Source organism: Ascaphus truei, chromosome 15 (assembly GCF_040206685.1).
Source record: "Ascaphus truei isolate aAscTru1 chromosome 15, aAscTru1.hap1, whole genome shotgun sequence".
NCBI classification, from domain to species: Eukaryota; Metazoa; Chordata; class Amphibia; order Anura; family Ascaphidae; genus Ascaphus; species Ascaphus truei.
In genome coordinates this window covers 13709175-13730114 of record NC_134497.1, presented here as the reverse complement: position 1 = coordinate 13730114, position 20940 = coordinate 13709175, and the positions used below count along the sequence as shown (strand labels likewise).

The window sequence follows — 20940 nt, the reverse complement described above, 5'->3', positions numbered from 1 at the left end:
TGCTGTAGAAAAGGAGATTTATTTAAAATGAAAAGCACGGTCCCAAAAACCTGCACTTGCAAAACGTTGCTAATTGCTGCTTTAACTATTTTGAGAGGGACCTCCTATTGTCTCAGCTTATCTTAACGTCTATGTACAAGTTTGTTATTGTACTGCTCTAAGGAATAGGTTGGTGCCATACAAATAAAAGATGATGATGATAATAATAATGGTTGTTGACTTAAAGCCTCCCATTGTTGTTATAATGAAATAACAATGTTAATAATAATACGCTGAATATTGCATGCATTATGGCAAAAGGGGAAGGTTTGAGGTTGGTGTCAGAACTGGCACTTTTTTTTTATTTTTCCAACTTTCCCCAAGAAAAGCCTATTTCGGATTTTCTCCGCTGCTAGAAAAACAGTGTTGAACCATCTGCCCGGAGCCTCACTTTGCAATCAAAATAAGGGCTGTTGTAACCTTTTAATGCGCTAATGTAAATACCACTCCTGAATAACAGGCTTCTGGCAAACAGCAGATCCGTCTCTATAGCACAGTGTTTGCACGGAGTGCTCGTTTCCTATGCACATTGGTAACATTTACAGATATCCCTCAATGTGTTTTTCCTATCTTGTTGCTGAGAGAAAATAGACAGAAAATGCAATTTCAGCCTCGCCGTGTTGATTCCGCTTCTGCTGTTTATTGTTTGATGTTATCTGGGGTCTGGGATGGATGGGGTAGGGAGGATGGGTGGTCTTGCATGCAGGGTTGAGAAGTTAACTAACACCTTCTGCAGGCCAGTTCATCTTCTTGCAAAAGTCGCCCTTGAGGTATTTCGATGTACCATAGCGGTCCAGTTGCAGCCCCGGGACTGTGGATCTCCAGCCTATTAATCCCTGCGTGGTTTGGGGAACAGCCGGGGAAGGGCCCACCTGGAAGTTGGAAAGCATTTGGTTGAGATGAAAGGTCCAAGTCTGTTTAAAAGGAGTAATCCATGGAATTGAAGCAGGGGGGGGGGGGTCTCTGGAGCTGAACCCCATCAATCTCAGCTTTGTGGACCCCCTGCTTCCTGAGATACAGACCTCTGTAGGGGGTGCCGGTATCTCCCGCAAGTTTAAAGCTCCCAGGTCACGTGGGCCAATGGGAAGCCGCACCGGATGACATCACTGCTTCCTATTGGCCCGCAGAGACAAGCAAAGCACCCATTATGTGAAACCCCAGCCAGCGAGCTGCTGTGGCTACCGGCACTCCCTACGGAGGTAAGTATCTCCAGAAGCAGGTGGTCCCTCGAGCTGAAATTAATTGAGTTCAGCGCCGGAGACCCCCTGCGTCAATCCTATGTAAAATAATGACAACACAAAAGAACAACCTTTTGTAAACAATGGAACTATTTAATTGGCTTGCTAATACTAATGAAACAGTGCTTCAAGCAAATATCCTAATTATGTTGTTTCTATGGAAATAGGGAAGTGTTTGTCAAATGTTTTATTTGCCTGTTCTCATCAGTGAGACAATAAGGATACGGGGAGTGTTAATAGGGTGGGCCCCCCCGGGTGGGGAGTGAGACAGAGAGACCCCGTTTGCATAACCTACTGTAATACAGCACTGATAAGGTTAATTCTAAAGCAGGGTGCCTCCATTGATCTCCTCACCTTCCTCATCAGGCTTTTAAAAGCCTGCTTGACAGCAATCTCAGACTCTCTGATCCAGGGAGGTACTCACCCTGGACTGCTCCAGAGAGCACCCTCTTACCCCTTACCCCAGCCAGGAGGAAGTCGGGGTAAAGACTTACATATTACCAAGTTTGATATATTTATTGTTGGTATCTTGTTGGTGAGGGGCTTAGCCCCCCCTCCTGTAGATGAGGACCATGCGGTCTGGTCAGAGCTCCCTTAATTATAAATATACATTTTAAAGGATTTGCCCACTCTCCCGACTGTGATTTGTTTTTCCCCATTGAACACAGTAACGGAATACAATGAGCCACTGACCCCTTTATTTTGGACTCCGTATACATCATCCGGTTAATGAGGTTCTTAATAGTCAAGCCTGGTGCAGCCTCTTTATATCCAATAGAGGCTGAAACACATTGTTCTACACCCGAGGAGGCCAACTCCAGTCCTGAAGGGCCACTAACAGGTCAGGTTTTAAGGATATCCCTGCTTCAACACAGGCAGATCAGCAATTGACTTGAGCCACTGATTGAGCCATCTGTGCTGAAGCAGGGATAGTTTTCAAACCTGACCTGTTGGTGGCCCTTGAGAACTGAAGTTGGCCACCCCTGTTCTACATCGAAAGAAGTTACATTTCCTAGAAAACTGGTTAAAAGCCAAAATGATTTGGTTTTATGGAAAATGTTCCGTTCCATTCCCAATGCTTTAAAAATGAGGTATGCCTGAGGCTCTCACTGACATATAACAATGAATGTACTCTACATTACAATTTACTATAGCTGGCAGAGTGTTGATTGCCTCTCCGGCCGCATCAAGGTAGGTTCTCAGATCATTGCTGACCAGTGAATTGCAATACAGGGAGTCCTCGTTATCCAACGTTTCAGTTTACAACGCATGGCATATCCAACGCTTTACAATGCAACCCTACGGGCCGTTATCCGAAGCCTGAATGCCTTGTCCAACGCTCACCGCCACTGATTAACATGGGACTCACTTTACAGCGGTTTCACTATCCAACGCTACTTCCAGAACGGGTTCCGTTGGATAACTGAGGACCGCCTGTATTCAAAAGTTAGCCCATATGCGGGAAAACATACAGCACTCCAGAGGTCTTCTTAAAAAGGGGTAAATTAATTTATTGGAAGGGATGATCGACGTTTCCATAAACAACTTGGACCTTCCAATAAATGCATTTTAACTTTTTGAACAAGACCTCTGGAATCCATTGGTTTTCTCGCATATTGGATGCACCTGCAGGGTGTTGGGCATGCATTCAAGGCGTTATCTGCGAGAGTCGAGTGAGCGCATCCCTTTTTTCCTAAACGGTGAATTGCAATGACACATTTTTGATCTCTGACCTGGATGTATGTTTCCACAGGGGTCACCGGTCGAACCTTCAAATGCTCAGGGGTTTTCAGGCGAACCCTTTCTTCCTTTCCTTCCGTTTCGTCTTTCACCAACTAGAACGAGACACGTTTCATGTGTTTTCAGATCGCCCACCTTTACGTCTTCGAATGCACCTAACCAGTTTCTTTAGGTCAGTGGTTTTACACTTGGGTTCCGTGGAACTTAAGGGTCCCTGTGAGAGACCACGGTTTTCCTGAGCCCATATTCGGTAATGGTTAACATTCTATTCTTCAAGATTCAATCATTGTATTTTGCCATATTTTTTTTTCAATTACAATAATTCAAAAAGGTTAGTAATAAAATAGGTTTACTATAATAATCTAAACTCAATATAATGCCAAAAGTGGTTTGTGAAGGGTGCTACAGATTTTCAGCGATTGAAAATCTTTCCAGTGCTGACATGGTACACAGCATGGTGTGCATTATTGTAAAATACATGTAGAGTCCTTGAATGAAGATCAACAAAATGTGAACTTATACCAGTCACAAAGATATACATTGACTTGCTAGAAGCATAAGGGTACGACCCCAGTTAGCCAAAGTCTCTGGGTAGGGGTAAGTCTCCCTTACAGGCACTCCGAGTGTTAAATGTAACCTCTGGAGACAATGCCGGTCGGGATCATATACTCAGGGCTCTATACTTCGCACATGTAATGCGATTAGCTAGCCAGAGTAAAGCGTCACGGAAACCTCTTCAGGCTCATATACATGCGCACTGCTAGCTGTCAGCTGCTTGGTGTATATACCGGCAGACCGCCACGAGGTAACGGACGGAAACGGGATCAAGATAAGCCCGTATTCGGCAGCGCGCTGTGTTAGAGCCTGTGTTAGAGGAACTACCCCTGAAGAAGTAGCCTAGCGCTACGAAACGCGTAGGATTACGTCATTTTCGAGCATGTCAGGAAACCCCTAGGCTCTAACACAGCACGCTGCCGAATACGGGCTTATCTTGATCCCGTGTCCGTCCGTTACCTCGTGGCGGTCTATCGGTATATACACCAAGCAGCTGACAGCTAGCAGTGCGCATGTATATGAGCCTGAAGAAGTTTCCGTGACGCTTTACTCTGGCTAGCTAATCGCATTACATGTGCGAAGTATAGAGCGCTGAGTATATGATCCCGACCGGCATTGTCTCCAGAGGTTACATTTAACACTCGGAGTGCCTCTAAGGGAGACTTACCCCTACCCAGTGACTTTGGACATTGTTTACCATCCGAGTTCATAACCACTGGAGTAGGACGTCAGAGGGGACGGGTTCATCAGGGAGGACTGATAGTGCCACTCTTGGAGCAGCCACCTACCGGAGAGAACCACGCGTCCCAAAAGCCATTGATTGAGACCATCAGAGGATGCAGATTTGAGACAGTTCCTGTTACATCCTGGTGTCTGGTAACCCATGACCTAATACATGGAATTGCTTATACTATCTGAATTGATGTACGCAGAATTATTATCTTTAATAATATAATTTATCTTAAACATACTTCACTATGTGCGTTGTGCGCTGTTTTTTCTTGTTTTCCACCTGCTAAACGGAGTCTACCGTGACGAGGTTGGCGGCTTGAATCATGTCTTGATATAAAAATGCAACCAAATGTCTCCTTTGTTACACAGACTTAGGGGCTTATTCCTTACACTCCGTTAGCGCTGTACTGAGCGATCTGCACAGAAAGTCCCATTGACTTGAATGGGGCTTTCTATGCAGACTGCACGGTAATGTGCTAACGGATCTAACAGAATAAGCCCCCCAAGGGTCTAAATGTAAAAATGTTACTAGTATATTTTGAGCCTAAATTGGTGGGAGCGCAGTATTTTATATATATATATATAGATTAGATTAAATTACTTTTACATTATAGGAATATCTTTAGAACCACTAACGTTGAACTTTATCATAAGACTAGAGAGTAATTTAATGATAACAATAGATAGAAATTCAGACAATAAATAGCTGGAGCGCCCCGTCAGAGTTTTTTTGGGGTTATACATAGTACAATATATAAATACATATCAGATGCTAAAGAAGAATAACCCAATAAAAATATCTAATAAATACTAAAAACGACCTATTAATAGTGTCAAATATGTGGCTCAAAAAATAAAACTAACTATTATGTAATGTCAGGAATGTAACAATATTTGTAAAAGGGCAATGAAATGTGCAAAAATGGAAAATGAAAAAAAGGAATGCAACAAAGTGAGATCAACCCTAAAAAGTTATTTAAGTACCTTAATAACAAAAAGATTAGGAAAGAATTTATACGATCCTTTCAGTGTTTGATGGGCAGGCAAATTATTGGAGATAAGGAAAAAGCAGAGGTATTAAACAAAGTCTCTGAATTTACCAGGGAAGAATCAATTGCAATTATAGTGCCGCATGAGGAAGCCACAACCTCTATATTAACGAACAATTGGGTAACTGAGGAAGAAGTTCATAGGTCGGCTGGATAAAATTAAAGTAAATAAGGCACCTGGCCCCGATGGCATGCATCCAAGAGTTCTCAAGGAGTTAAGTTCAGTAATAGCCAAACCATTACATTTAATATTCAAGGACTCAATTTCCACAGGCTCAGTACCACAAGATTGGCGTAAAGCAGACGTGGTGCCTATATGTAAAAAGGGAGCTAGATCACAACCGGGGAATTACAGACCTGTAAGCCTGACATCAATAGTGGGGAAGCTAATTGAAGGTTTAGTAAGGGATAATATTCAGGAATACCTAATGGAAAACAAAATTATTAGTAACAGTTAGCATGGATTTATGAAGGATAGATCATGCCAAACAAACCTTATTTGTTTCTTTGATGAGGAAAGTAGGAAGTTAGTCCAGGGTAATGGAGGCGATGTGGTCTTCTTAGATTTTGCAAAGGCTTTTGATATGGTGCCACACAAGCGGTTAGTGTACAAAAATAAAGTAAATTGGACTCGGTCAAACTATGGCTAGAAAACAGAGAGTTGTCGTAAATGTGATCGTTTCAGTTTGGGCCAAAGTTGTAGGTAGTGACCAGAGGGGGAAAGGGAATGTGGGACCCTCACTACAGCCAAATAGAAGTATCGTTTATGGGAGGTGCTTCAAAGGAAAGTAAATAACGAACAACGAACGCAAAGTAGAAAGCCCCAGTATATGAAGTCCCAGTATATGTCGGTTCCCAACAGTGTTGGGTGGTAAGTAGCAGTGATTAAAATATAAATCTTTATTACTATTTTGGGGTAAAATAAAGGCTCAAATAAATGACTACAATCTAATAAACACATTGAATAATAAAAATGAATTGACAAATAAGTGTCAGCCAAAGTTAACACTGCTTAGGGTAATAAGCAGTAGTGAGTCTACTGCAGAATAGGTCCCTCGGACAGCCAGCGGAGCAAGAGTGTCCTGGCTGTATAAATAAACACTAAACCTGTGTCAGCAGTATTAATTAAGTAGCATTAAAGCATCAATGGCTCCTATATCCGATGCAGGCACGCTTGGTAGATCGAGTCGCCTTACTCCTGTATCCAAAATCGCTGCTTGGATTTATCAGCTGGAAGTAAATCTATTACTAACTAGGTCACTGGTGCACTGAGCCCAGCAGGACAGCAAATGTCCTAACTGCGTAGGTTAAACCTCTGTCTGCATCAGCAGTATCAGTATCGTAGCAGATCCCCTCCCCACCCCCCCGTAGGAAACAAGGTATTCGCATTAACAGATCGAAAGTACTAATGTCAATGGCAGGTATTAATAGTAAATCAAGTTGCCTAGACCTGTGTCTCTATCGAGGAGACAACTGAATACCTGGGTACGGTTGCTGGCGCTGCTGAACAGATGTGCGCTACGGACGTTTACCAACCGACTCTCTTGGAAATCAACCCGATACAGGGAATCGTACAGACCGCGGTCGGGTGGATGTTACTTAAACTAAACAGCGAACGACTAATGTATTTTTTTGGAACTAATACATTCGGCCATATGTTGTAAGGATGCTCGTCTCAAGCAGGAAACGGACCCGCGCGGCTGAGGTAGGAAGGTGAAAGGACCGGCCTGAGCCGAGGGACAGAGTCCTGATAGAGTAATGAGTCGTAAGCCGAAGGTCATGGCTGGCAGCAGAGTTGCGTAGGCGGTGTGGATGCAGAGGTCGAGGCGGGCTGAAATCAAAGGTTAGTCGAGGTACTTGCAGTGGTCGGGGCGGGCTGAAGACAAGGATAGTCGAGGTACGTGAGCCGGGCCTGGTAACGTGAGAGACAATAAGCTAAAACGCGTTGCATGAACACAGCAGGAAACTGGAACTTTGCTCAGCAACTTCCTGCTAGCAGGGCTGCCCTTTTAAAGGAAGTTGCCAGGAGCAAAAATGGACGATCCAGCCACAGAGGGCGAGCAAGAGCAAAATCCCGAGCCGGAATGTGAAAACCCGGAAAGGATTTTGCCAAACCTCATGTCTGGGGTGACTACTTGTGGTGCGTTATCCGATAGTCTCACAGGAGGCCTGATCCTCCGCTGCAGGGGGCATCGGGTGTACCTGATTCGCTCTGGTGACAGTGCCTCCACCTGAGAGGGATCCTAGCAGCGCTGGATAACCCCATCACAGGACCCAATACAATGAACACACACACTGGTATATAATAACAGGTTTACTGAACATAAATAACACCATAACACATATTACACAGGCCTCGCACGGCCTTACCCCCACACAGTGTCCCACTGTCCAAACACCTTGTCCACATCCTGGCGAAGTTTCCCCCAAAGTACGGAGGTACCCTGGGCACCTAAACACCCGGTGTCCACAGGAGCCACAACCCACCCGAAAGTGTGCGGTAGGCAGCGCTACCCACAGAACGCGTGTGATTTGTTGGTGCACTTGAAGAGTTGTATACCTGCCGGGAACTCCAGCCCCCGGGTACCGCTGGCCATTGATAAAATCGTGGGGTGGACTCCGGCTAGTGTTCCACCATGAGGAGAGTCTCTATATCTTGTGGTGGTGGTCTAGTCCCAGACCACAGGCCGCAAGTACTGCGCGGCGTCGCTGCTGTGTCCTTAACACTATAAGCTAATGGGGCAATGTCCCTATCTGAGGGGCCTGTCCCTGAAGCACCCACAAGCTGTTTGGGTCTCAGGGTCTACCTGGGGCCTAAGGGGGCAAACACAGCCTAGTCCATGGAAGCACAGCTCCCCGGACACTACCTGTTCTCTCTCTGCTCCCCTTCCGACTGGCATGGCTCTCCATGCGTGCCAAATGTATCTCTCAAGGTTGCCGAGATCCCGGCAGCCCTATTGGCTGTTCGTGCCCATGTGCCTGCAGCCCCAATGGCTGCTGGGGATTGTAGTCCCCCTGCGGAGCTCAGCATGTAATGGCCGCCGCTATGCTGGTGCACTGCGCATACGCGATCTTCTCTAATGGCCGCCACGACCCCGCCATTCTCTGCGCAAGTTGCTTCTGGGCATGCGCGCGCAATCAAACATGGTGGCCCCCGTTTGTCGGGTTTGCCGCGGATCTCCGGCGACCCGCTTGCCCGCCAGCAACCTCCCTGACAAGCCGCACTCTCCCCAGCCGCAGCGAATGTAATGGGGGGGGGGGGGGGGGAGGAGGGGTGTTTGGGGGGGGCGGCCAAGGGGGACCCAGGCTATATATATATATGACACCAGATGTTTTGCAGTCAATAAACTGTTGGATGTCAAAGGTGCATGTATTGTTCCAATTGTGGAATTCCTTTGTCTATTTCATAGATGTACATGCTTCACAGTTTTGGCATCTAAATGAACCTTTAGGTTTTGAAGGAAGCCAGGTTGGGCTAATGCTTCTTTGTATTGGGCTGTGGACCGGAGTGTATCGTATATTCCTTGATCTTCTATTTGTCACCTCTGGGTGACCCTGTAGTACATTTTTTAGGTCCTCACCTGCCCTGAGGATATGTCTGTGTTTTTGCAAGATGTCACAGGGTAAGCCCCACTGTTTCTTAAAAGTCCAGATGAATCTTATGGTCTTTGGTTGTAGAGGGGCAATTTTGTTTATCAGAAGATCCTGCCTGGCGGTGTGTTAATTTTTTTTTTTTGACTGTTTCTGGATGTTCAATACAGGGAGGAGGCTCAGTGAGAAAAGACACGGATTCGGTAAACTGAGTGTGAAGCAGGGGAACCTCGTTCAAATCTCTGTGTCAGCTCCTTGTGACCTTGGGCAAGTCACTTTATCTCCCTGTGCATCATGCACAAAAGCATAGCTTGTGAGCTCACCTGTGCAGGGGCTGTGCCTGCAACATTCCTATGTGCGCTGTGCTGGAATTGTGAGGCGCTTTGAGTCCCATTGGGAGAAAATCGTTACATGAACTAAAGTTGTTGTTATTCTTATCTGTAACTTGAAATTCTCCCTTTTGTATTTGGGAGAGGTCCTGTTTTGCCTTTTATCAAATACCGCAGGCTCTATATTGTAAGTTTCCGGCTCAAGGAAGGGAAAAGTGATGCGTTACAGATAGCTTATAAATATACTACTTTTGTGAGTGCAATATTTAACTTGTATACGAATAAAACTGATTTGATACAGTCTGCACTCTGTGTGTTCCTTGTTTACGCTTCTTTGTGTCAGAATATATATACTGTATATAATACTTTTTAGTTCTTACTATTTCTTTTTTTACATTATTATTATTGTACCTCTTTATAAGATGTTGCTAAAAATCCCCATCTCCCCGGCCACTTTTTAGCAGATTCCACTTCAGTTTTAATGTGTGATTTCCTACGGAAAATACAAGTATTAGTTTAAATACAAAAAAATTGTGCATTAAAGAGATATATAGGCCTACTTTGTCAATTTTACTGTACAGTAGCAGTTGCGTTACCAACAGGGGAATATGCCTCATGAGGCTATGTTTTATTCATTCTGTGGGTCACTTAAAACTTATCACCATCTCGGTTTAGGAGACGTAATTCAAAATAGAGTCACACTTTTTTTAATTTGTTCTCCTTTTAAGTTTTTTTTTTTCTATCTTCACAATAGGAAGAGTTCATAAAAATAATAACTATAAAATTAAGCACACGGATAACATACACTAATAACAACAATACTAATGATGATTAATAATAGACATTAAATATGATCAAATCTGCACAATAGTAACAGTATAAATAGTGGATATTTCATAAGTGGCTTCAATAGGTGCCTAATATACATAAATAATGATCTTAGTGATGACAATTAATAAAATAGCATTAGCGCCAACAATAGAACTCCAGGACAAAGATTACAATAGCATAAATAATAGTGGCAATATTAATATACGCTATAATGCCAAGTAATTGTAGTGAGAGCACTAGGGGGCATGACCCCCCCCCTCCCCTAGAGGGACATGACCCCCCTGCCCTAGAGGGATATGACCCCCTGCCCTAGAGGGATATGACCCCCTGCCCTAGAGGGACATGACCCCCCTGCCCTAGAGGGACATGACCCCCCCCAGCCCTAGAGGGACATGACCCCCCTGCCCTAGAGGGACATGACCCCCCTGCCCTAGAGGGATATGAACTCCTTGATCTAGAGGGACATGACCCCCCCCAGCCCTAAAGGGACATGACCCCCTGTCCTAGAGGGACATGACCCCCCTGCCCTAGAGGTACATGACCCCCTGCCCTAGAGTGACATGACCCCCTTGCCCTAGAGTAACATGACCCCCTTGCCCTAGAGTAACATGACCCCCTTGCCCTAGAGATACATGACCACCCTGCCCTAGAGGTACATGACCCCCCTGCCCTAGAGGGATATGACCCCCCTGCCCTAGAGGGACATGACCCCCCTGCCCTAGAGGGACATGACCCCCCCTCCTCTAGAGGGATATGACCCCCCTGCCCTAGAGGTACATGACCCCCCTGCCCTAGAGGTACATGACCCCCCTGCCCTAGAGGGATATGACCCCCCTGCCCTAGAGGGATATGACCCCCATACCCTAGAGGGACATGACCCCCCCTCCCCTGGAGGGACATGACCCCCTGCCCTAGAGGGACATGACCCCCTTGCCCTAGAGTGACATGACCCCCCTGCCCTAGAGGGACATGACCCCCTTGCCCTAGAGGGACATGACCCCCCCTGCCCTAGAGGGATATGACCCCCTGCCCTAGAGGGACATGACCCCCCTGCCCTAGAGGGACATGACCCCCCCCAGCCCTAGAGGGACATGACCCCCTGTCTTAGAGGGACATGACCCCCCTGCCCTAGAGGTACATGACCCCCTGCCCTAGGGTGACATGACCCCCTTGCCCTAGAGGTACATGACCCCCCTGCCCTAGAGGTACATGACCCCCCTGCCCTAGAGGGATATGACCCCCCTGCCCTAGAGGGACATGACCCCCCCTCCTCTAGAGGGATATGACCCCCCTGCCCTAGAGGTACATGACCCCCCTGCCCTAGAGGTACATGACCCCCCTGCCCTAGAGGGACATGACCCCCCTACCCTAGAGGGACATGACCCCCCCCCTAATCTAGAGGGATATGACCCCCCTGCCCTAGAGGGACACGACCCCCCTGCCCTGGAGGGACACCCCCCCCTCCTCTAGAGGGATATGACCCCCTGCCCTAGAGGGGCATGACCCCCCTGCCCTAGAGGGATATGACCCCCTGCCCTAGAGGGATATGACCCCCTGCCCTAGAGGGATATGACCCCCTGCCCTAGAGGGATATGACCCCCCTGCCCTAGAGGGACATGACCCCCCCCCTCCCCTACAGGGACATGACCCCCCCCCCTCCCCTACAGGGACATGACCCCCCCCCCCCCTCCCCTACAGGGACATGACCCCCCCCCCTCCCCTACAGGGACATGACCCCCATGCCCTAGAGAAATAACAAAGGTTGTTATTTACCATATGTTATCCTTGGCCACGAAGTTGCACTGCTTGCCCAGCTTTGGGCTGTGTTGGGGGGCTGCCATGTCCCCCCCAGAACTATGGGCAGACTCCCTGCTGCAATGTACTGAAAGTGCTTTACACGTTGCCCTGGCAACGCGTCCCCAGGCAGTGACGTGGGGGGAAGCTGCAGGAACACGTGGAGAGCAGGCTGAGCTCCTGCACTGTGAGAGAGACAGGGAGACAGAGAGGGAGGGAGGGAGGGAGAGACAGGGAGAGAGGGAGGGAGGGAGGGGGAGACAGAGAGAGAGGGAGGGAGGGAGGGGGAGACAGGGAGAGAGACAGAAAGTGACAGGGAGAGAGAGAGAGACAGAAAGAGAGAGAGAAAGGGACACAAAGAGAGAGACAGAAAGAGAGGGGGGAGGGACACAAAGAGAGAGAGAGAGAGGGGGACAGAAAGAGAGAGAGGGACAGAGAGAGAGTGAGAGACAGCGAGAGAGTGAGAGACAGCAAGAGAGAGACAGAAAGAGAGAGAGAGAGACAGAAAGAGAGAGACAGAGTGAGAGACAGCAAGAGAGAGAGAGAGAGAGACGGAAAGGGACAGAACGAGAGAGGGAGAGAGAGACAAAGAGTGAGACAGCAAGAGAGAGACAGAAAGAGAGAGAGAGAGACAGAAAGGGACACATAGAGAGAGAGGGAGAGACACACACAGAGAGAGAGAGAGAGAGAGAGAGACACACACAGAGAGGGAGGGAGGGACAGAGAGAGAGACAGAAACAGGCAGAGAGAGCGAGAGGGGGAGAGAGAGAGGGGGGGAGGGAGAGAGAGGGAGAGGGACAGAAAGAGAGGGAAGGAGGGAGGGACAGAGAGAGAGAGAGAGAGGGACAGAGAGAGAGAGAGAGAGGGACAGAGAGAGAGAGGGGAGGGACAGAAAGAGAGAGAGAGAGGGACAGAAAGAGGGAGAGAGAGAGAGGGGGAGGGACAGAAATAGAGTGAGGGAGAGGGACAGAGAGAGAGAGAAGGACAGAAAGAGAGAATGTGAAAAGATAAAAAAAATAAAAATGGCATGAATTACTCCTTTAGGTTAAGATTGTGTTCTTTCTGTTCTTCAGTCTAACACAAGGTAACAAGCGCTGTGTACATGGATGGCCCTATACACATAAAGATATACATACTTACATACATCCCATTCCCTGACACTCTGTTGCACATTTTTATGAGCCGTGACTAACTGGCAGTACCACTTATTCCAGGGGCGGCCAACTCCAGTCCTCAATGGCCACCAACAGGCCAGGTTTTCAGGTTATCCCATCTTCAGCACAGGTGGTGCAGTCTTTGACTGGGCCGCTGATTGAGCCACCTGTGCTGAAGCAGGGATATAGTTATTTATGTTATTATGTTATGTGTATTACGGCTGTGAAGCGCTATGTACATTAATGGCGCTATTCATCGCTTATTCGAAGGCGTTTGATGTCATTGAGCACAACAAGCTCTGGACCCGCCTGAAGGAAATGGGCACACCACCACACCTGACCGAACCCATAAGATCACTCTATCAAGACCAAGAAGCTACAGTCCGAACGCCATACGGAGACGCAGATTGGTTCAAGATCAGAAAGTGCACACGCCAAGGATGCATCCCATCACCAGCAGCTTTCAACGTGTACGCAGAAGCTGTCATGCGGCGAGCAGGCCTGAATGAGCCCAAGAGTGGCGCGAAAATAGGCGCCAGAAACATCAAGAACCTCCGATACACCGATGATACCACCCTGCTGGCTGAAAACAAGAAGGATCTCGAACATCTGATCATGAAAGTCAAGGAAGAAAGTGAGAAGGTTGGACTGCGCCTGAACATTAAGACAAAGATCATGACAACAGCAAACAATGCAAACGTTAATATATAGATCAACAATTAAAAAATTGAAGTGGTTAAAGATTTCAACTTTCTTGGCTCCAAAATTGATCGCGATGGCGACTGCACCCCAGAGATCAAGAGACGGCTGACACTTGGAAGAAATGTGATGGTCAGTATGAACAACATCTGGAAGAGTAAAGACATCAGCCTGGCAACCAAATGCAGATTGGTCAGTGCGATGGTTTTCCCAATAGCAACGTATGGCTGTGAAACCTGGACTCTGATAAAGGCAGACAGTTGAAAGATCGATGCATTTGAACTTGGGTTGCTGGAGACATCGGCTACGCATTCCGTGGACAGCCAGAATAACGAACCAAGCAGTTCTGGAACAGGATCAACCCGAAAATCTCACTGGAGGCCAAGATAACAAAGCAAAAAGCTCACCTACTTTGGTCACATCATGCGAAGCGAGTCGCTTGAGAAGGACGTCATGCTTGGAATGATCGGTGGCAAAAGAGGAAGAGGCCGCCCAAGAACTCGCTGGCTAGATACCACCAAGAAAGATACTGGACTGAACATAGCAGAATTGAAAGAAGCCGCGAGGGATCGGAAAACATGGAGGACACTGATCCATAGAGTGGCCGAGTAGAGTCGTACTCGACTGAACGGATAAGATGATGATGATAAATAAAGATATACATCCATCCATCATCCTGGAGCTCGGTGTAGAGGTAGCATCTTACCGTCCCGCCTGGCTGTGCAGGGGGTTTATTAATTACACACCTCAAATCCAGCACCCTTTTTTCTTCGTGTGGTTGTAATACATATTTCTAATCAGAATGCCGACTGGCAACTGGTTTCTTTGTCTTAAAGTACGTTTCACTGTGCCGGCAAAGGCTGATTTATATAATGAACGTCTGTCTCCTGGATAATGATGACTTTTTTTTGCATGTAGTCATAGCTATTGTCTGTAACTCACTGACGACGCAGCCTGAGAATGCTCCAGATTGCAGGTAGCGGCTTTATTGTACGTATCTCCCCGTTTTTTTCTGTTAGCAGAGAGCTATGTCCAGCGTAAGCCGAGATTTTAGAATCTTTTGTTCGAGGCTCAGAGTGTTCCAACAGCACAAAAAGCTCCTTATTTATTCAATGGATAAATATGCCTCGGTGTACTCCTGAGATAACAATTGCAATTACTGTTCAGCATCTTGAAAATTCTGTAAACCACCTTTAAAATACCAACGAACCTGTCCGTTTCACCCAGGTGCTGTACACTGCTGGAGTTCTAATTATCAATTAGGATAGCAATTAAATCAGCTGAGTCTCCAATCAGAGTCTGAAAAGGTTATTCATTGTCCTATTTAATTAACTCCTGCTGCTCGCTCAGTGGTAATAATCTCGCCGAACCTTTTTAATATTTCCTAAATGCTTTTACCAGAGGAGGAGAAAAAAAAAAAGGAACTTTTAATGAAAAATAGGGCATAATGCTTTGATAAACGTATGGCGCCATGTTAAAGTTTCGCGACACGCGGTTGTTGATTGGTTACTGGGTTTGGCGACGGTTTTAAATGTAGTTGTTTTCCTAAAGAGAGCTATGAATAAACCGTTGCTACAGGCCAGGGGTGGCCAACTCTGGTCCTCAAGGGTCACCAACAGGTCAGGTTTTCACGATATCCCTGCTTCAGCACAGGTGACCCAAACAGAGGCTCAGAGCCTCAGACTGAGCCTCTGAGCCACCTGTGCTGAAGCAGGGACGGATTGAGCCACCTGTGCTGAAGCAGGGATATCCTGAAAACCTGACCTGTTGGTGGCTCTTGTGGGCTGGCGTTGGCCACCCCTGAAACAGACGCACAGAAGAATAGCAAGTTATTGCGTCTCTGTGCAGCGGTGTATAACACTCATTTTGGTGTGCGTGCGCCCATGTCTTTTTCACGCAGGAAATAAAACACGCCGGGGGCGGAGTTTGGATGTTTTCTTGTGGAGCAAATATTCAAATGGTATAATATTAAACTACAAGCACGATCCAGCTTTGTGTGTATGTATGTATGTATACCTTTATTTATACAGCTTCACAGCAGTAATACACCGGACATAATATAACACACTAGCTGAGAGACCTGGCGTTGCCCGGGAGTCACACTGTCCCCCCCCCACACACACTGTCCCACCCCTCACACACACACACACTGTCCCCCCTCTCCCCCCCCCCACACACACACTGTCCCCCCCTCCCCCACACACACACTGCTCCCCCCTCCCCCACACACACACTGTCCCTCCCTCCCCCACACACACACTGTCCCCCCCCCACACACACACTGTCCCCCCCCCCACACACACACTGTCCCTGCCCCCCACACACACTGTCCCTCCCCCCCCCCCACACACACACGGTGTCCCACACACACTGTCCCCCCCTCTCCCCCCCACACACTGTCCCCCCCACACACACACACTGTTCCCCCCTCACACACACACACACTGTCCCCCCTCCCCCACACTGTCCCCCCCCTCACACACACACACACACTGTCCCCCCCTCCCCCACACACACACTGTCCCCCCCTCCCCCACACACACACTGTCCCCCCCTCCCCCACACACACACTGTCCCTCCCCCCCACACACACACGGTGTCCCACACACACTGTCCCCCCCCTCTCCCCACGCACACACAAAGCCCCCTCACCTCTGCCAGGACTCACAGCACCGCTCCTCTCTCCTGCGCTCCTGCGATTGTCGCGCGCCTGGCCCTTCTCTGCTCTCCCTCCTCCCGTCCGGGGAGCGCTGCGCACGCGCCCCCTCTCTGCACCTGTGAGCGCGAGCCGCCGTGAAACGTGCAGCAGGGAAGGTGAGGGGCCTGTCCGTGTGACGGGGGAGAGTGACGGCCACCGGGAGGGGGGAAGGTGAGCTGCAAGGGGGCCTGAAGCAGTGGTGTGAGTGTGTGAGGCCAATGAGAGGTGTGCGGGGGCGGGCCAAGGGGGCCTGAAGCAGTGGTGTGAGTGTGTGAGGCCAATGAGAGGTGTGCGGGGGCGGGCGGACCAAGGGACCAATGAGATTGCCGCTAGGGACAGGGAACACACCAGGGAAACATACATACATACAATGCTTTCAGAAATATATAGTAAGATAAGATAATGGGTAGAAGCGATTCAGACATAAAAGCAACATTAGGAAAAGGAACAACTGCCCGAAGAGCTTACAATCTAAGTGGTAAGTAGGAAGAACATACAGAAAGTAGGAGTAAGTGCGTCTACAAGGGGGTCACGGTCGATGTATGAGGTGTATAGTACGCCAGAATCGCATTCACATTGACAATTTATTCTTGGCGTAAAAGACAAATGCAAGTTGACGCCAACAACTCCTAACGCGTTTACGTGTACGAACAGAACGCGCGCCGTACAAAGAATACGGAACCGCGCGCCACATGTAAGAACACGAATAATGACACCAACATGATTTTAGGTGAGAAATTGATTGTTTTTTTTTTTTTTTGACGCAGCAATTAATTAAAAAAAATAAATTGTTAATACAGACCTAGGGTCGCCAGACGTCTTGTGTATGTGGGACTGTCCCTTTATTTCTTTGGCTTGTCCCAGAACGGTCTGTCGGGAAACACAATTGTCCCGTATTTTAGCGCCTTGACATGAAATGCCTGAACTTGAAGCTTAATAGATTATTACTTGCGTGTAATAGTTACATTTTCCGGTAGATGTCGCCTTAAATAGTTCCAATAATAAAAAGTTAGGACACTGCCCGGTGATCTCATAAATACAATGATACACACCCCTATAGGCGTTACTCGTACAATGATACACACCCCTATAGGCGTTACTCGTACAATGATGCCCACCCCTATAGGCGTTACTCGTACAATGATACCCACCCCTATAGGCGTTACTCGTACAATGATGCCCACCCCTATAGGCGTTACTCGTACAATGATGCCCACCCCTATAGGCGTTACTCGTACAATGATACCCACCCCTATAGGCGTTACCCGTACAATGATGCCCACCCCTACAGGCGTTACTCGTACAATGATGCCCACCCTTATAGGCGTTACTCATACAATGATACCCACCCCTACAGGCGTTACTCGTACAATGATGCCCACCCTTATTGGCGTTACTCATACAATGATACCCACCCCTATAGGCGTTACTCATACAATGATACCCACCCCTATAGGCGTTACTCGTACAATGATGCCCACCCCTATAGGCGTTACTCGTACAATGATGCCCACCCCTATAGGCGTTACTCGTACAATGATACACACCCCTATAGGCGTTACTCGTACAATGATTCCCACCCCTATAGGCGTTACTCCGCGCTCCTCTCTCCCCGCCTAGTGCAGAGATGATAAAAACCAAAGAATATTACAGTCACGCGTGAGATCTCATTCGCGCTGAAGCATCATTCACCATTATGACGTCACACTTTCATACTGGATTTCGGCGTCCTATATTTTTCCGCTTATGAGATATCGTTAGATGATGTGTCACTGGGATTTTGTGTTCGCTTCCTCTGGATCAATGTACTGTAAGTACAAATTTAGGATAAAGCAGTTGTGCACAAACTGGGGGGCGCGAGATTTTTTGGGGGGCGCGGGCGGTTGCACAGTTCCCGCGCTCTCCCCCCCAGGCATTTAAATTAAATGCCGGGGGGGGCCGCGCGAGGCCTCTGCCACCCTCTACTTACCGGGATTCAGCCGGCTTCAGCACGTGTGACCATGGCAACGCGGCATCATGGGACGCCGCGGGGTCACGTGACCTCATGGTTGCCACGGTAACGTAACGTCAAATGACGCCGCGGGTCACGTGACGTCACACGTGCGAGGTAACAAGGGGGGGGGGGTCGCACCAGGGAGGAGGTAAGGCAAGGGGGGCGCCCAAAAAAAGTTTGCGAGCCCCTGGGATAAAGAATCTGTGGTAACTATGGAACTATATTATAAAAACGTAAATGTAACAACCCTATATGTTTCTCTCCCATTCTGTGTCACATACTTAATACCAATGTTTTTTGGTTGCACCCGTTTGGCATCAGTCCCCGAAAGAAATCAGGACCTTCACATTCAAATTGGTTAAGATCAGGATCCCTCCCCCCCATATCTCACTGATTGGGGACCGTGAAACTTCACATTCTCTCCGCTCCAATGAATAACCCCATATGGGCTTCACATCTAACCCCTCTGCTGCCTCACGGGGCCTATCCGGCAGCAGCGAGACCCGTGGCACTTTGCCACGACTGTCTCGTAATCCTGACATCCAGCGGGCCATAGAAGAAGCCACAAAGCTGAGAGTGTTTTTATTGTCATTTTAACAGTTGGGCTCGCTTCTGGCATTTTGAGAAATGACCTCAAGAGTAACACTGAGAAGATCCCCCCCCCCAATCCCTTTAGATATTGTTAGGGCCCGTTCCTTCGAAAAACGCCGGCTGAAACATACTTGCCGCAGTAATTTAATATGCTATTAAGTTATCTGTAAATCAATGTTTGCCAACTCTCTGAGATGTATTTCCCGTGGGACGTTGTACAAGACACCTTGTCACCTGAAGTTTGTCTCATGTAATCATGTTCCTTACTGGCTAGGCTTGTTGTGCGCTCACCAAGGCTGGGGAGGGGAGAGGGGGTCCCCCATTTGTCTAGTGGAATGGGCTGCACAGAGATTGACATCCCAAAACTGATGACTCAATTGCTGACTGATTCCTGGGGGATTCATGTCATTAAGTCACTTTGCTCCTACATGTCACTGTCATTAGGCTACTTTGGTTCTATAGAAGACTGACCTAATATCCCATTCAACATGTCACTGTTCTTAGGTCACTTTGGTCCTACGTAAGGCTGACCCTTTATTCCATCAGGTCACTTTGGTCCTACGTAAGGCTGACACTTTATTCCATCAGGTCACTCTGTTCCTACGTAAGGCTGACCCTTTATTCCATCAGGTCACTTTGTTCCTACGTAAGGCTGACCCTTTATTCCATCAGGTAACTTTGGTCCTACGTAAGGCTGACCCTTTATTCCACCAGGTCACTTTGTTCCTACGTAAGGCTGACCCTTTATTCCATCAGTTAACTTTGGTCCTACGTAAGGCTGACCCTTAATTCCATCAAGTCACTTTGTTCCTACGTAAGGCTGACCCTTTATTCCATCAGGTCACTTTGTTCCTACGTAAGGCTGACCCTTTATTCCATCAGGTTACTTTGGTCCTACTTAAGGCTGACCCTTTATTCCATCAGGTCACATTGCTCCTACGTAAGGCTGACCCTTTATTCCATCAGGTCACTTTGTTCCTACGTAAGGCTGACCCTTTATTCCATCAGGTCACTTTGTTCCTACGTAAGGCTGACCCTTTATTCCATCAGGTCACTTTGGTCCTACATAAGGCTGACCCTTTATTCCATCAGGTCACTTTGGTCCTATGTAAGGCTGACCCTTTATTCCATCAGGTTACGTTGGTCCTACGTAAGGCTGACCCTTTATTCCATCAGGTCACTTTGGTCCTACGTAAGGCTGACCCTTTATTCCATCAGGTCACTTTGTTCCTACGTAAGGCTGACCCTTTATTCCATCAGGTCACTTTGTTCCTACGTAAGGCTGACCCTTTATTCCATCAGGTCACTTTGTTCCTACGTAAGGCTGACCCTTTATTCCATCAGGTCACTTTGGTCCTATTCTAAAAGAGCTATAAAACATGAGTAAAGCAATCTGAACATTTTCATAGGATCAAATCCCAACCCCAATACTGCAGGGGGCTCAACTCCAGGCCTCAAGGGGACACTAACAGGTCAGGGTTTCAGGATATCGCTCCTCCAGCACAGGTGGCTCAATCAGACCCTGCTTCAGCATAGGTGGCTCAATCAGAGACTCAGTCGAGGACTGAGCCACCTGTGCTGAAGCTGGGATATCTTGGAAACCTGACCTGTTGGTGGCCCTTGAGGGGGCTCAATCAGTGGCTCAGTCAACGACTGATTGAGCCACCTTTTCTGAAGCAGGGATAGCCTGAAAACCTGACCTGTTGGTGGCCCTTGAGATGTGGAGTTGGTCGCCCCTGCAATACTCAAACCTGCCAAATAACTACGGGTCTGCAGTGTGGTAATAACCGGGACCTGGTATCTTATCTCCATGTACTTATATGTAAGCTACTTCCATATGATTACCGATAGATACTCCGAACATGTAAATGTTTGGCCAGTTAACTAGATATAACTAAAACTCTACT

At 47.8% G+C, this 20940-nt stretch overlaps 1 protein-coding gene across 1 annotated transcript; it reads right to left on the bottom strand.

The window, feature by feature from the left end:
• Positions 1-450: 450 nt before the first annotated feature.
• CIMIP1 (ciliary microtubule inner protein 1) lies at positions 451-12074 on the bottom strand. Its single transcript, XM_075571650.1, has 4 exons — positions 11878-12074; positions 9685-9766; positions 3011-3112; positions 451-911 (listed from the first exon to the last, which is right to left on the bottom strand). Exons 1-4 carry the CDS (start codon positions 11943-11945, stop codon positions 756-758), a joined length of 408 nt encoding a protein of 135 aa, XP_075427765.1. The 5' UTR covers positions 11946-12074; the 3' UTR covers positions 451-755.
• Between the last annotated feature and the right edge of the window lie 8866 nt (positions 12075-20940).